This window comes from Hippoglossus stenolepis, chromosome 23 (genome assembly GCF_022539355.2).
Source record: "Hippoglossus stenolepis isolate QCI-W04-F060 chromosome 23, HSTE1.2, whole genome shotgun sequence".
In the NCBI taxonomy this organism is placed as follows: Eukaryota; Metazoa; Chordata; class Actinopteri; order Pleuronectiformes; family Pleuronectidae; genus Hippoglossus; species Hippoglossus stenolepis.
Genome location: NC_061505.1, coordinates 5,678,045 through 5,694,449, shown reverse-complemented (window position 1 = coordinate 5,694,449; position 16,405 = coordinate 5,678,045). Strand labels below are relative to the sequence as shown.

At 45.1% G+C, this 16,405-nt stretch overlaps 1 protein-coding gene across 4 annotated transcripts in view; it reads left to right on the top strand.

Annotated features, from left to right (window-relative positions):
- The first annotated feature begins 1,210 nt into the window (after nucleotides 1-1,210).
- arap2 (ArfGAP with RhoGAP domain, ankyrin repeat and PH domain 2) overlaps nucleotides 1,211-16,405 on the top strand; it is a 105,882-nt gene continuing 90,687 nt past the window's right edge. Inside the window, exons 1-8 of one of the 4 annotated variants that reach the window (XR_004694643.2) lie at nucleotides 1,211-1,375; nucleotides 1,811-1,843; nucleotides 4,505-5,331; nucleotides 6,406-6,488; nucleotides 9,987-10,063; nucleotides 10,381-10,445; nucleotides 11,218-11,580; nucleotides 12,446-12,515. Coding sequence is in view for 3 of the 4 variants with exons in the window: in XM_035148358.2 (XP_035004249.2) it covers nucleotides 4,565-5,331; nucleotides 6,406-6,488; nucleotides 9,987-10,063; nucleotides 10,381-10,445; nucleotides 11,218-11,580; nucleotides 12,446-12,515 (1,425 nt within the window). In the remaining variant the exon portion in view is untranslated. The remainder of the gene's footprint in view (nucleotides 1,376-1,810; nucleotides 1,844-4,504; nucleotides 5,332-6,405; nucleotides 6,489-9,986; nucleotides 10,064-10,380; nucleotides 10,446-11,217; nucleotides 11,581-12,445; nucleotides 12,516-16,405) is intronic. The other 3 variants (XM_035148358.2, XM_035148357.2, XM_035148356.2) reach the window with 3 other exon arrangements.

Sequence of the window (16,405 nt, the reverse complement as noted above, 5' to 3'; positions counted from 1 at the left end):
TCAAAGTAAAGTGAAATGGTCTTAAAGTACTTATTGTGAAAGAAAAGTGTGTTACTCCATCACATGGAAAAATCTCTATGGGCCTTTTTTCATGATTTTTAGACTCAGAGTTGGAAAAACAGAGCAACTTCGCTTTAATTTGACACAAACAAAAGTCAAATGTCCTGAAACCGAAACACAGAAGCTGAATTCAGCCTCATGTTTGTAACTCTTCTATTTCCTTCTGCAAACTTTCAAGTCAATTCTATGGTATTTAGAAAAAAAAAACACTGGTTATACAAGAATAGTCGAATGAAAAACTATTGCTGGGAATCTCCAAATCAAAAGAGAAAGCAAAGCAATAAATGAAGTACTTAGTAATAGACAGAATACTAATGATAATATAAATGATACAGGAGTAGAATGTGTATTTATGGAATACAATATACAATATTTAAATAAAAATACCCAGTATTAAGACTGACAAGTATCACAACAGCTTTAGTCATTGTTGAATCAGCTCTATGTCGCCATCAAGTGGCTGATTCTGCGAACTGCACTCTTCCACTTCAGTGACTATTCATTTATTGGTAGAGATGATTTTAAAAGAAAAACACAAACAACACAAACCTAAAAATTAAGAAAAGTCTACATTTGATGTGTTTATTGATGGTTTCACTTGCACTTCCGATGATTTGTTTTTAGCTTGATGCTCTTTTATGCTTTGACTTTGTATTTTTTAATACTTTTACTTTTTGACATACGTAAAACAAGTTTTATTTTAATTAATGATATCTCTTAAAGCATTTTTCTCCCCCCTTCACGTCATTTAGTCTTATCCAACATGTTACAGTCCAGTCTGAGCACAAAGATGATCAATGGAAGAGCACTGGGTGTAGATCCAGTCAGTAGGTGTGTGTTCTTCTTATTCTTCTTCGTGGTGTGAGTCAGGTATCAGGCTGCTGCATTCCTCTGTGAGCTGGATGTGCAGCCTGGGGCCTCTGGATCAAGCTGGGACACGCACACCCCTGTGTTCCCTCCACTCTGCTTATCACATGCACAGTTTGATTTTTTTATTGTGTAAAACAGGTTTACAAAGAAGAATCTGAAAGAGTCCAGCAGAGCATTAAAGTCTGTTTAACACCCTGCAGTGTTTGGTAATGGAAGTGGAGGCGCGGGGCTGCGCTTGTGCCATGGTGCGTAAAAAGGCTTTGAAAGTGGGCGTGCCTGAACACAGGGAACGGAAACAGACGTGTGTGCGCGTGCACGCGTGTGTGTGCGTGTGTGTGTGTGTGAGAGGAGCTGTGACGCTCAACAGAAACGCCAGAGCTGCACAATATGACCGAGAGGACGCGTGTCAAGGTGTGTGGATGATACCTGAGGATTCCACCTGCGGGTAAGTGCTGCACATCCCAGCCTCAGGTGTTCTTCATCGATCTTAACTCGACTTAGGTGCGCGCCAACGTGCCCCAGGCTCATTTAATCGATGCCAGAGTGTGTGTGTGTGTAGTTTTAATATCGGTGCTGGGGGGGTGTTTGTGTCACTTTTACGTAGTTTAGGCTCCTTAGAATAAGCGTAAAATAGAAAGTGAAGCCATGCAGCCAGATTTTAATAATGGTTCTCCTGTTGCAATACATCCACAGTGGTGTAACAGCCCTTTCCTGTAAGTGTGAACACACAAGTTGAGCACATTTCACACGTGGGAGTCACCGATGAAAACACACACAAACACACTTACATACAACTCAGCACCACACACAACTTTATCCCGCTACAGTACAACTGCAAAACGTGGACATCACAGGTTTTTCTTTCTTTCTCTCAAACCAGGAAGGATCCACATTGGACTTTGGCACTGAAGAGGTAGGTGTGTGTGTGTGTGTGTGTTTGTGTATGTTGAGTGTGTGTGCATGCATGGGCGTGCTTGCTGTGTGTGACTCACTCTTGTCTAAGCATACCTGAAGTGTCGTGGAGTTAGAGAGAGAGAGAGAGGGGCACTGTGTAGAGGTGGGTGTCACACAGACACACACATCTCCTGTGCTGGCAGCTGGTTTTGTGTAGTAAACAAGATCTTGTGTTAACATATTGCTGTAATTGTTTGTCAGGGATTTGTGTGTGTTTGTGCTATGGTGGCCCTGAAGTGCAAAACACAACGGCAAAACACAAAAGACAGCAACAAAATATTTGTCTTTGTGTTTCTTTATTTGCTATCATGTTTTGTGATTTGCTGTTGTGTTGTTTTCATTGCTGTTGTGTTTTGCACTTCAGGACCACCGTAGAATGCAGATGTATCTCAATGCCTATACAGACACACACACACACACACACACACACACACACACACACATACACACACACACACGACATTGTTTTTCTTTTTGCTCTATTGATCTACAAACTCTCTGGGCTGTGACACCAGTGGGCAGCGGCTGTGCCTCACAACTTCTATTTCCAGCCCTTAAATAGCGCTTCAGTTAAAAAAGTGTAAGGTGTTGTGATAGCGTGCAGCTGCGTGAGTGGGCGTCGAAGCGCTAAGAGGCAGAGATGTGGTGCGGGGCCGGGGTCAAATGCGTGAGAGAGCTTTGGCGTGTGCCTGCGCTGGCTGTTGGCCAACACGGGTCCCTGCATGTTAACACTGCAACACACAGCTGGGCTGCTCTGATAGACTGAGCAGCGCAGGCCCCTGTTTTCAGCACACTGCATATTGTTGTGAGTTGAGCAGGGACTTTTAATTGTTTCCCCTGCAAGCTCAGTGCTAATAATACAAAGGTGTGGTGTGTGTGTGCTCACAAGATAATATGCTGAGTACAAAAAAAGCACCACTGGTTTACTCTTTGTGCACGAATACAACCAAAAAAACATCAAATGAGAGGAGATGCTCTCTATTTTTCACTGATTTCATATTTGAAAATCATTCAAAGGGACAGTTCCCGCCCGTGTTCGTTACATCAGTAAAACACTCAAACACACAACATGAACCGAGCTTATTTCCCCGAAAGCAGAAGTAACACCGCTTTACGGCCGCTGCAACTAAAAGAGAAGTGGATGTGAGAAGATGGTTTGGATGGTGTCGTATCATCCTGTGAGTTTCCAGCGTGTGTGTGAGAGCAAGATTGCAAGATGGAAGAGGAGATAGTTCGAGTTTGACACCGAAAAAAGATGGTGTGGCGACATTAACAAGTAGACTTTCAACAATAGCAATTCGCTGTTGCTCCTGAGCTGCATTTTCAAACCCTGCTGCGATAAAAAGTGTTGTCATCTCACCTTTCTTTAGCTTTCAGTAAATATCGGCACCGAAACCTAAGTGTGAAGCCACGTGTTGGTGGTGGCTCTCCGTTTCCTCGTAGCTGTTTCTAGCCGTTTCATCCAGGAGTGTTGCATGTTTAGGTTCTGTTGATGTGTGTGTGTGTGTGTGTGTGTGCTCACTCTTTGCAGAATGAACATCAGATGCATCTTGAGATTTTCAGGGTAAACTTAAAAGGGTTGTGGAAAATTAGCTTATTGTGTGGAGCACATGAGGAAATCGACAGCCCTCCTCGGAAGGTCCCATTACCCGAGTCTTAGTTCGGTGTGTTTTATAAGCTGTGAAGTTTGCATTTGGGAAAAAAACATGAACGTTGTATTCGTGTGTTTCGAGTGTTTAAACAACAACCTGACACCGATTCCAATATCTGCACGAAGAAGAAGTTTCCGGTGACATAAATAATTTAAGACGTACAACAAATTAATGATAAAAATGTCAGCATTGGCGAGAGATGGACAAACTCTTGTGAGAGACAGTTTACGAGTGTCAAAAGTGTAAAAATGTCACATTAAAGTGTAAATTATGTTTATTGATTCACGGGATGACGTCAACAACTCGGTAAATCGAGTACCAAATTTCTTCGCAGGCTTTCAGAGTTGTTGTTGTTTTTCGACCTGAGATTGCGTTCACTTCAACTTGTTTTAACTTTATTCCGACCATGCTAGCTCAATCTCCCTGTTGTCATCCTTTTATGCTAAGCTAAGCGTATTGTCTCCGTGGCTCGACCTTCAGATTTAACAGACAGATGTGACACTCGCATATCAATCTTCTCATCTCACTCGCGGTAAGAAAGTGGAAAAAGTCAATTCCCCCAAAATGTCAAAGCGTCCTTTTAATGAGGTCACACAGATCCACGGCTGCGGATGATTCGTGCCATCGATGTGATATCTCAAGCTGAAATCCAAGCCTTACATTTTCAACAGCAAAACTCTCCTCTAAGACAAAATCAATATCCACTTTGGATAATTTTGGCTTGTAGGGAAAAAAAGAAAAATGCATATCACTAAAGCCTCTCAGATATTTTAAATTATTCCTGTTTTGAGTTAATGGATGTTTCAAAGGTTAATAATCCTGTCTCTGGTACAAGAGTGGAGTCATGAACTTAGATCTCAAGTAAAAGATTAAATTCTGTTTGATGGTGCATGCAGCTTCACGAGATCGCAGCATTAATCTTCAACCATCACTTACTTTTATCTGTTTTTGTGTCTTTTTGGTTTTAGGTTGGACCGCTACGTCTTCTAAAGGTCGGCCTGATGTGGCAGATCTGAAACTAGAGCGCCATGTCGGAGCCTCCAGATCCCAGCCAGGAGATTGTGGAGTGGCTGTCTACCCTTCGCCTATCCCAGTATATCCCCTGTTTCCAAGAGGCAGGATACCAGTATCTGGAAGACTGCGAGGACCTCACAGACGAGCACCTCCTGGAGCTTGAAGTCCTTCCAACGGGACATCGCAGGCGCATCCTCCGCAGTTTGGAAGCACTAGGGCTGAACGCTTTTAGTGGTGGAGAGGATGATGAAGAAGAAGAAGAGGAGGAAGGTGTACAGAATGGGAGGCGCATGAGGAAGCCAGTGCCACATCCTAGACATATCTTCTTAAAGGACAAGAAGAGGGGGACTTCATATCAGCTCAATCAGCCAAAGGACAAGTGGCAGTATGAGATGGAGGGGAGTCAGACTTTACCTCCAGGAGCAGGACTGGGAATAGAAACTGGGGACAGGTACCTCCCTGTACCTCAACCTGCCCCACGCGATCCCCAAAACATCAAAACATCCAAATCTGAACCTACCCTCATCCCTCCTTCAGTGTCCTCCAGCAGCAGCAGCAGCGAGTCCCTCTGCATTTCAGAAATGCCCTCAGACTGGGAGGTTCACCCCGAGGACCCCCAACCAGCAACGACATTTCAGGGTGAAATGGTGGAGAACTCCATCTATGAGGCGCAGCCCAGTTTTAAGAATCGCGCAGGTCCACGGCCCACCCGCTCCTACAGGCTGAGGCACCGGCCTGTTCCTAAAATCCCGATTCAGACCATACTGCCATTTCAGGACAAGTAAAGTTATTTGTTTATTAATCTCTTTAGCTAATGGGTGAAATGTTTTCTGACATGTTTGCATAAAAGCCTTTTCAGTTTCTTATATATTTCTTAGATGAGAGAGTTGGATAAGAACATTGATCCCACTGTAACTGACCCAGTGATCATGAGTGGAGCAAACCTGGAGAAAGTCAGAACCCGCCTGACTCATTATATAAACTGTAGGTGGCAGTAATGTACCACATGGTGTCTAAACTGCTTTTAAACCAGCAGAAGAAGAAGTAGTGCATCGTTGTGGGCACCATAACAGCAGGGTGAGCAAAGTTATTGCAGCACGGCATGAATTTACATAATTTTATCCTAAAGACATGATAACACATATAAAGGAGTGGACGTGTCTGGGTGTTAACATTAGCGACAATTTTTTTTTGTAGCACTCAAACACTTATCAGGAGTGTGCAGATCTTGGTGCTTCACAATTGAAAATCAATTTCACTTGCACTATTACACACACATTTGATCAGCCTGTTAACGGATGTAACTTTTCTGTACAGAGAGGTTTGATCACAGGTTGAGAAAGTCCTCATTTGCTGCTTCCCCCTATATCCAGTCTTTTTGCTTTTCTTTTGGTACCTGCTGCTAGTTTAGTTACTTCATGTTTTTTACCCAACTCCCAGCAAGAGAGGGAATAAGTGTATTTCCCCGAATGTCAAAACTATTTGTTAAGCACAAAGTTTGACTTTATGAGAGTTTATGAGCAGTTTCCGAAAACTTATCAAACAAGTTGGAATAGAACGGTTAAAAAAAAAAAGCACCTGAAGGGATACACTTGGATGGCGCCGTCGTGTGAATGAATTTGAAAACATTATGTTCTCACTTCACATTCACATTGCCACTGATTGAGAACCCCAGCTCTCTTTAATTTTCAGTTCTCCATTCCATATTATCTTCATACTATACGTTGTTTGAACTGTGAAACTTACCCTTAGAGTTTCACATCTCTATTCTAAGTGCAAAGTATGTGGCTTTACCTGTTTTTCCTTAGGTGCATGAATTGCCGGTTCTGAACCCTTGATTTCTCTTCCTCCTCAGGAGCACGCCACCAGCGCAAACAACCAGCCCCGAACACGTCACCGGCTCCGAAGGTCCCACCGGTGCAAACGGCACACAGAAAGGTACACGCAGTCTTTCAGCCGCATCCGCTTCATCCCCGCCATGAATATTTCATTCGCCGGTAGAGTCGGTGGTGCTGTTGTTTGCTCGGATGAAAGGCGGGAGGGGAGATGAGGGTAGCGCGTGGGTGGGGTGGGGGAGCTCGGCGGCGGCGGCAGTGTCGCGGGGAACGGCGTCGCCCCGGTTTCAAGTGCTCACCTCGCGGGAAATAAGCTCTCTCACATCTTGTCCCTTAGCAAGACCCTGGCACGTAAAGTTTTTTTAGAAGTTGTTTAACTTTGCTGACAACACACACGCTTGTAGTTACAACCAGTACAAATATATATTTGAATTTTGCCTCCCCCGAGCTGTGTTTACCGGGCCTAGTCGACCCTCCTGTCTCATCCGACGCCAGTACGTGATGTACATGAGCTGCTGCTGGGATGCCTCTCGATGACAACAGTCTGGAGTGGCGCGCGGTAAACACCTGAGAACATGTCACTCTTTTTGGGAAACCACTTGACCCCGTTGTGACATGGACTCTGGCTACGAATCAACAGATTGTCGAGGCCTCGTCTGCGCTCTTTGTTCCGTGTTCCTTCTCTGCAGCGGTCTCTCGGTAGGCCTTGTTTTGCCAACTCTCTCTGTGTGTGCGGAACAAGACTGGGAGCGAGAGACGAGAGAGAGAGAGAGAGAAAAAGCCGAGACAGTGAAGTGGTTTGGGAGGGAAGGAAGAGGAGATGGATGCAAAACAGGCTGAGAGACGGAGGAAGAGAGGGAGGCGAGGCGGTCCCAGAGCTGGGAGACGGGGAGCTCGGCTGGCACGATGAATCCTCCCCTCACAGCGAGGCGTTGTTTGACTTCTCATTTCATCCGAGCATATTTGAAGAGTTTACTCCGAGATGAGATCCAGAAGTTGTAATGTAACATCGTAATCTCACCGAGTGATTGTTGTAGTCGATGAAAACTCGCGGGAGGGAGGCCGGCGGAATTTGAATTGACCCCATCACAATAAATACAACTCTTTCAGGGGAAGAATCTCATTGAGAAAACACTTCTGTTGTGTTTCTTCAGCAGCCTCACAGCACAACACAGCAGCCTTGGAGGAATATTTAATAGTAAGTAGATGTGGAGGACGTCACCTTAAACCCTGCTCTCTCCCTTCTTGTGATGGGTTGTTTCGATGCTGCTCAGTGTAGCACGTTAGTTGTTGCTAATTAGCACTAAACAGAAAACAGTGGGGGCTGATGGGAATATTATATTAGCAAAGCCACTGTGATTGATTAATCGAGGGTTTGTGTTGTTGTCCATTCATGCAAACATTCATACGGCGCATATATGGGCAGCACTTTGCAGTTTGGGGTTCAGTATCTTGCCCAAGGACACGTCGGCTTTCGGAATGGGGAAGACTGGGATCGAACCGCCGACCTTCTGGTTAGAGGACGACCGCTCGAACCCCTTTGTGTCTCGCCTTTCATCAAAAATCCCATCACGACAACGGAGAGCGGAATGTGTTGTCCTCCAAATACATGATCTATTGAATATTATTCCAAGGCCAAAGCGCAGTGATGCTTTCAACAAATAATAAAATGCAGATTAGGTCAAATCATGTATGGTATATTTTGCAGTATTCTAGTTCTTTCCTCTGTTAAGTTAAAGAAACTAAACAACATGGAAAATTTTCATTATCATTAACATTCTTATCATTTTTATTATTATTATGTCAAAAAACAACCTGCAAAAGAAATGCCCCTTCATGCTTTAATTCTGGGAATTGGTGACTGAAGTGACACATATTTAGTTGATTAATGTGAATACAGTCGGTGGCAGTTTTGTGTATCTGCCCTGCTTACCATGCAGTGACATGGATAGATGGTTCTAACAAACCGATCTGTAACTCCCAGGCTTCAAAGCAGAGGGGCTTCACTCAGAAACAAATCAATCTCCTCAGTCCCTCCTCGATCAATCTCCTCGCTGACTCCTCACCGATGGCTGCATCTAGGTCGCTTGCCCAGACGGCGACTCCGGAGCGAGTCGGGTCGGGAGCAGATAAAGAAGCAGCGTGGTGGACTGAGAGAAACAAAGGCAGGAGGCGAGGACGGAGCCAGTGAGGGAAGAGCAGAGGGGGAATCAGACAGGAATTGAGTGCAGCCGGGGTCCGGTGGCCTTGGGAGAAAACCCCGAGTGGCCTGAGGGTCGGCTGATAGATGATGATCGATGGTTGCCATCTGCCCGCAGAGCCTGTCCACTGTGTTGCTGGGGATTCTATCATCAAATAAACAGACCTTCATAAAGTGCACCGAGCCCAGGACATGACCTTTTGTGACATCCTGTATCGGCCTGCAGTGTTTTGGAAGTGTGTGTCCATAAAGCTTTAGAAAGCACTGCATTCACATCTGTGAGGGCTGGAATGTGACTCTGCTCATTTCGCCGTCCATCCTTTTCATGCCTGCGGTTTTTCTCTCGAGGCAGCGTTGTGTCTGAGGGTGTTTCGATCTTTGTACGCCCTCACCGTCTGCACGCATATCCGCTCCTCCGCCGGTGTTTGTGTGTGTGTGTATGTATGTGTGTGTGTGTGTGTGTGTGTGTGTGTCTGGCCCCGTGGCGGTGTCTCCTGACCCTCACAGTCCTCCGGAGAGGCCGGTGTCATTTTTCACAGAGACAGGCAGCATCCCACGCAGGGTGGCCCCGGGGCCTCCAGACTAATGGTGTCTGGTCAGAGTCTCTTCCTCGCCTTGCACTGTCCACTCTCCCTGCAGGAGCCGAGGCAGAGAAATGGCCGCGGCAGGGACTCAGTCAGTTTGTGACTGACTGAGGTGGATCCTACTTTAGGTTTGGTGACGTATAGGGCGTGTTCACATTCTGGGCAAGACCTTCAGACTGTCCAGTTTAGTCCGAGCAACTATAACAGGTGTGAAAGGCGGAGCAAGGGACCAAAATTTAATCGGAGTCGGTCCAGCTCCAATGAACAATGGTTCGGTTCACTTGCAGCGTAAAACTTTATTTTTTCATTTGTATTGACTTAATGAGCTGTTGCAGAAGTTGACACAGTATTAAACAATATTAATGGAAAAAAAAAGCAGAAGTGGCTTTGCCTCTGAGGGTTGATCCACAAAGATTTTGGTGGTAATAATATAACCATATTACAGTGGCAACGAAATTAATGACATTTTTTGGATGGACTATATTTTTGTTCTGGATGCACTGTTAAAAATATACAATAAAATACAGGAGCCATTAATGTTTGGCACACGCCCATCTACTAACCAATGAGTGTCAAGTATAGGTAGACTCAGCACACATAGGTGATAACGTGAGGATGTCATCCAAAAGTCTACAGTGCCCTGAATTGCAATTTTTAACTAACCAATCAAATGTAAATGCAACAAAGACATGGACCTTGGTTTGTACTTTCAGGTGTGAAAATGCCCGAAGGCGTCTACAGGCCTTCACACTGTGTTCTGCAAGTTTCAATTCCCAATGACAAAACCACTGCTGTGTTGTCCCTTTGTCCTTTTTAGCTTCAACTCCAAAGTCCTTGACGCCCATCGCTCCCTACGGAGAGACGTTCCTGTACAACAACCCCGAGAGCGCTGAGGTAAGAGAGCACACACACACACACACTCCCACTAGTGGACAGCGAGCAGCAGCTCAGCAAAGAGGAACAGACGTTTGTCAGATCTTCAGCATCGTCTGAGGTGTTGCAGCCCGCACACCACACTTCCCTCTCAGTGTTAAAATTGTCACCGTGGTCGCACAACGGAGTGGAAAATGTGCTTGTTTCAGTTTGACCCCTGAGGTTAATAGAAATGTCGCCTAGCCACTAAAGTTAACGCAGCTTAGTGCAGCAACACGATAACAGTGTCTGACTGAGAGATGGATTCGTCTGATGCTAATCTCCTCTGTGCTCTGCAGGGCCAAGCCGCTAAAGAAGGGTTGCAGCAGGGGTTTAAGGAGAAGATGAAGCAGAGGAAACTGAGGTATGGTATTCTGATGCAATACTGCTGCCTCATGCCCCCGGATGTGTCACTTCATATTTCCTGAAAAAAAACCCTTCTGTATATGGTCGTGTAGTTTCATGTTAAAGTGTACATGCAGTCTTATTGTTGGACAACAACAAAATTCTACTTTGGTTTTTAACCACTATTTGAGCTCCAGCCACAGAATTATTTCCTATGTTCACGGATTCATATTCAAATATGTGGTTACAGCTTAAAAAAGGGGTATATGCACTAGACAAAGATGCAATTCTGAAGCTGCATTCAAAGTAAAATGATTAAGAGAAGTAGTAAGGGTGAATTTATGGGGAATAATTACCTTATTATTATTATAATTATTATTATTATCATTGCCTATGAAGGAATAGTTTGACTATTGAGTATTCAATAGTAGATTTGGAAGAAATCACCCTGCAATCTCAAAAAATGATTTAACCTGTAATATACATATTCATATATTCAGAAAAAATTGGACATAAACATGTTCATCATAAATGGTCATCGAGACCTTTTGGCTTCACTTTTGATGAGCGTTTGTGTCGTCCATCTTTATGTACCACCTGTGGTTGGTGCACTGGGACGTCACTGGTGGTTACAGGTGCAACGGAGCCAAACCACACTGAGCACTGATGCTGTTAAAGGAGTTTAAACTCCAGAGAAACACTGTTCTTCATCCCAGTTGCATCCCAAATTCTTGACTTGTAGGTAAACACTTTGTCACCCAGCACATTATGTGTCATGTGTGTTTACACAGAAAAAAGCCACCTAAGCAGAAGGAGTCAAAGGAGAACGACTCTCCATCGGCAGCGACGGTCCCAGACCCCTTCAAAGACGAGTATTCAACAGTGGATGAGTGTGCCGGCATTTTGCCCCGAGCCATTTCGGACAAATGTTTCGCCGTGAACCCCGATGGTCCTGCTCCCGGTCCGGCTGCCACTGGCCCCAAGGACGGATCCTTGATCATGGTGGAGTGTGACCTCTACTCGGAGCCTGCGGACGCTCTGGGGGGCGTCAGCAGGAATGCCTTGCCCGACATTTCCCCCTACGCCTGCTTTTATGGAGCCCCCAAACGCCAGGTGCTCAAAGTGGGATGGCTGGACAAACTGTCGCCTCAAGGGTAAGTTCCACTGCTGCTGAGGATGATGAATTTAATGAGAGGTTCAGCTCAGATTATCAGACGTTAGAAATGCCCTCTTCATCTGATGTAACGATACGTGGGCCTGCACGAAATCCTCAACACTGACGCTTTTTACCGCAGCTCCACTCTGCCCGGGTCATAAATATTCATTTCCTATTAAGATCGATGCATGTTCTCTTTCTCTTTCGAGTACAACCTCTCACATCAACAAACCAAAAATGCTCATGCCAGTAAAGTGACAAAGGAGCGCCACTTCCTGTTTCTTTAGACCCTCTTCATTCTGCAGCCTCCTTTTTTTCTCTCCGTGTCTCCTCTGTCTTTGATGATTATTTAAAAACTCTTAAAAAGCATTAGATACAGACGCCTGGGGGAGATCTTTACATAATGCATGGCCCTATTGAAAGGGCCGGAGTAGAAGATGGGAGATAACCTTGCAGCATTCAGATGCACATTGTATCGACTTTCGTTTAGTTTTAGCGTTTCCTCGCAGAGTTACGTTTTCCTACCCAGGGTCTCTTACTCTCTCCGGCTTCCTCTTTATATTCTCCTTCACCACCTGATTTGCATAGGTTTGGCAAACTGCCCCCATTGCTGTTGAATATTCAAACGGAAAGTAGCCGTTTGTTTTGACTGTGCTAATTGGCATCTGTTGATACAACTCTTGACATTAATGAATCAGTGGCACTCTTGATGAAAAGTGAGTTCCTGTTTCGCGTCAGAATCAGTCACCCGCTCCCTGTCTTGACGGTTGTGGACATGTTCTTTTTTTCCCCCACTGTCTTTGTTTGCTTGTCAAGGCCGATGAGTTTATCAAACTAACTTTTATCTCATCTTTCCTCTGCAGAAAATGTGTTTTTCAAAGGAGGTGGATGCGGTTCAATGGCGAGAGTCTGGCCTACTACAACAACGACAAGGTAGGCGTGGCGTGAGGAGAACACGAGCACACGCTAATGGTCGCTAACACCTTTTGCAGAGTGTGGACACCGGACCAGAGCACGTCGAGACCTGTAGGGGTTTCGATTTTAAAACATTTTAAATTATATCCTGGGTTATATGTCTGGGGTCAGTCATGGCGTCTGGGCTGATTTTTTCACACGGCACATGTCTGTTATTGAGGAAAACAAGCACTGACCATGCGTGTCAGTAACACGATGACACAAACTGCAGAACAAACTTTCCCTCTGTTTGAGACTCTCATCGTTTTAAATGACTAAACCTGAGGTTTTTGACAAACGCCTCTGGTTTCTGTTTGGGAAACTATGACATCACATCCTTCCCACTGTTGCAACGATTTGCGGTTATGTACCAGATCAAATTTAGCATCACTGCACCACATTACCGACATTCACAGGCCGTCTGCGTTGCCCAATATTGCTTTGACCACAGTTCTCTTCTCTGTTCTTTTTATTGATATAGATATAAATATATATCACCAACTTTTGGCCGGACATACTTGTTTGAGGGTTTGTGGTCATTTAAATGAAAAGGGTGAGCAATGATTTATTCCTTGAAGTGTAGACAAGACATCAGTCCAGGTCGCAATACCTGCAAGGGGCTCGGGTCGGCTTCGGACACAAGGAACACAACGCCGGTCACCTTCGGGTCAGGCTCAGTTCCTTTTTTCTCCGCTCCCCCTCCCCGCTGACACACTCGCAGCCTCCACATGCTCGCTGGCGAAGTCAATCTCCCTCCTGCGTTACAGAAATCCATACCGCGGGGGGGAAACCGAGCCAAGTTTGCCGTTCTCTTTCTCGTCGTCCTCCCTCTCATTGTCATCATCATTATGATTAGCTTGGCAGGCTAAACAATGGGAGCAAGGACGGAGCGATGTTGTGCCACGCGTGACGGGCCAGCGCTCTCTGTGCCCGCCCAGCCGCACAGCAGAGTACATTGATGTTGGCATCTGACCAGAGAAAGAAAGAGAGGAGAGGAAAGAAGGGTGGGACAGGACTCTCTCCCTCTCTCTTTCTTTTCGCCTCCCTCAGCATTTCGTCTTCCCTGCATCTCTCTTCTCGCTCCTTCTTTCTGACGGTTGAGCTAGCATTGCCCTCCTCCTCCTCATCATCAGAGGAAGGGAGGGTGGAGAGGGAGGGATCGTCGGGGTAGCGTACCGCCCGTATTCATAAGCTGGTTTTGAACTGCTCCTTTTGAGTGAAGAGAACAGTCGTCACTAAAAGACAGAGTTCATCAAAATAAGCTTTTTTCTTCACTCCTCAATTTATATTATTTATATTTATATCATTGTTTCTTTGTAAATTGAAATCTGTCTGGTGCCAATGTCGTCTTCTGTACCACAATCCGCTCAAAGAACAGTTGGCACGCTGCAAAACTGGAAGTATGGAAATCATGTGTTTTTAATATGCAGTGCTAAAATGTTGTAATCACAAAATGTTCCAGGTGGTGTCCATCTTCTTGCAATCTTTGCTACATAGCTCTGGTTCATTCTGAGGACATGCCCAAGCCGTTCAACATCTGATCGCTAGCACCACCTTCTGGCTCTTAGTCGTCTTTTTAAAGTTCTTTATTTGACAACTTTTTTAGATTAGGAAACTAAATCTAGGGCAGCGAGTTGATGCAGTTTTCACCACTGTCGCCTTAAAGCAACTAACGTTCTGGGATCGAACCTGACGGACGACTGGGATTCCTCTACCGATATGTCTTAAGTAGTATTGAGGGTCAGTCTGCAGCTCCAGAGGTTGAGGCAGTGCCTCCACTTAGACGACTCTACTTAGACTTCCTAGTAGGGAAGAGAAAATACATCAAGAAGTCAAACTGTTGAAAATGGGCAAGCGGAAATGTTAAGCACATGATTTTTTATTTGAAGAGCTACAGAAACAATTTAAAGTGTTGTATTCAGTGATTTGAAGCGAGTCTCGAGCGAACCACAACCCGTTTGACATAATGTGCTTTGCCTTCGTGTTCTCACGAATGACCGTTGGCTGCTTTGTGCTCTGAAGAACAGAACAGGCCGCCCTGTGTGTTTGTGTGTGAGCGGTGACCTCGGCGCCCCCCCCCCCCTCTCTCAGGGCCGGCTCATTTTGCTGCAGCAGCACCGCACAACATCACAATCAATGATGTGCGACCTGTCTGATGCCTGCTCGTTAATCACTTACTAATTATAGCCCTCCATGCTCTCTCTCTCTCTCTCTCTCTCTCTCTCTCTCTCTCTCTCTCTCTCTCTCTCTCTCTCTCTCTCTCTCTAATTCCCCTCGTTTTCTCTTTCCATTGCATTTGTTGCTTTATTTATCAGGACACGCTCCGTCACCGGCAGAGCGGGAATCGGCAGGGAGGCCACCGAGTCAGCACTTTACAGTCCGTGTGACTGTCGGCGGAGGCACAATACTTTTTGGAAAGATGAAAGTTTGTGTGTGTGTGTGTGTGTGTGTGTGTGTGTGTGTGTGTGTGTGTGTGTGTGGTGTGTTGTGTGTGTGTGTGTGTGTGTGTGTGTGTGTGTGTGTGTGTGTGTGTGTGTGTGTGTGTGTGTGTGTGTGTGTGTGTGTGTGTGTGTGTGTGTGTGTGTGCAGGGATTGTTGTTTAGACTTTTTAAAAGTCATCCTGCCAATGTGACTCTGAGAAAGCAAGAGGGCTTCATCATGTTTCGGGTGAGCGGAGAGGTCGAGTACAATCTCTCTGTCTCCCCCCTCCGTGTGCCACCCAGCGCCTCCTCCACGGGGTGAGCGCAGGGCTACGGGAAGATTGGGAGGAAATCTGTCGGCACTGCTTTACATTGGCGGTTGAAATATGAGTTGGAGAGTTTTAATAGTGCAGAGACGTTTGTGTGTGAGTGCTATAATTGCTGTACGACTCACACCACATAACCCTTTGTTTCATGTTTCTTCATGTTGACACACGGGTTAAAAATCTACACAGCAGATCTCAGAGGAGTCGTATTGATTATAACACTTTTCCACTTGAGAAATCTGCAACTGGAGTAAAATGAGATGCGATATTCAACGAAATAAAAGCGAGCGCCGGCTGTGCGTGTGCTCCTCCTCCAAACTGAATCCAGTTCCTTGTTGCACTTGAACCATCTCAGGCTCTTCTCTCTCCGGTTATACGAGCAGTTTGGTAAAATATAGGATAAAAAATAATCGAATTAAGTCAAACAAAACTCATCTTGAACTAGCTTCATCATTAGCTGCGATTATTCAGCCTGCCATCATCTGCATCTTCCTCTTATTCCAACTCAACAATAGACTGTATATAAAGATGGACGATGTGTCTCATCTTCCTCCGACTCTATAGAAATGAGGTAAAAAATACACCAGATACGAACCCCGCCATCTTGCACCGATGACGCCATGTGGAGCAAGTCTTTGCAGTAGTGATGATGCCGTGGTATCGATAATACGTTTTTCTCCCATTTTACAGCATCATAAAAAAATATTTAAACCAAATTTACCAGGAAAATGAACTCTTGGACAAACAACTACCTTAAGTGACAGAAACCTTTTGAGAAAAATATATTTGAGGTGTACTTTGTCCCATCCACTAACATGGAGCAGGAAAAAATGTTCACAAACAAAAGCCTGACTGCAAACACAAATTGCTTTTGGCTTCTTCTCTAGAACATTTTTGGAAACTGCTTCCAAGAATGTATTTCGAGCTTTAGGCCAAAATCTGTTCCGACATGCATATGATTAAATGTAAAAAAAAAAAGGCTGATATCAGCACGGTCGGATCAGTTTATGATGTTTATCGTCTCTTCTCGCCTTGCACACGAAAACAAAAACTCCTCCCGAGTCAAACGTTCCCATGCTTGATCTCTTTCTCCAACTTTCAACACCCCCCAAAAAAAACCTCC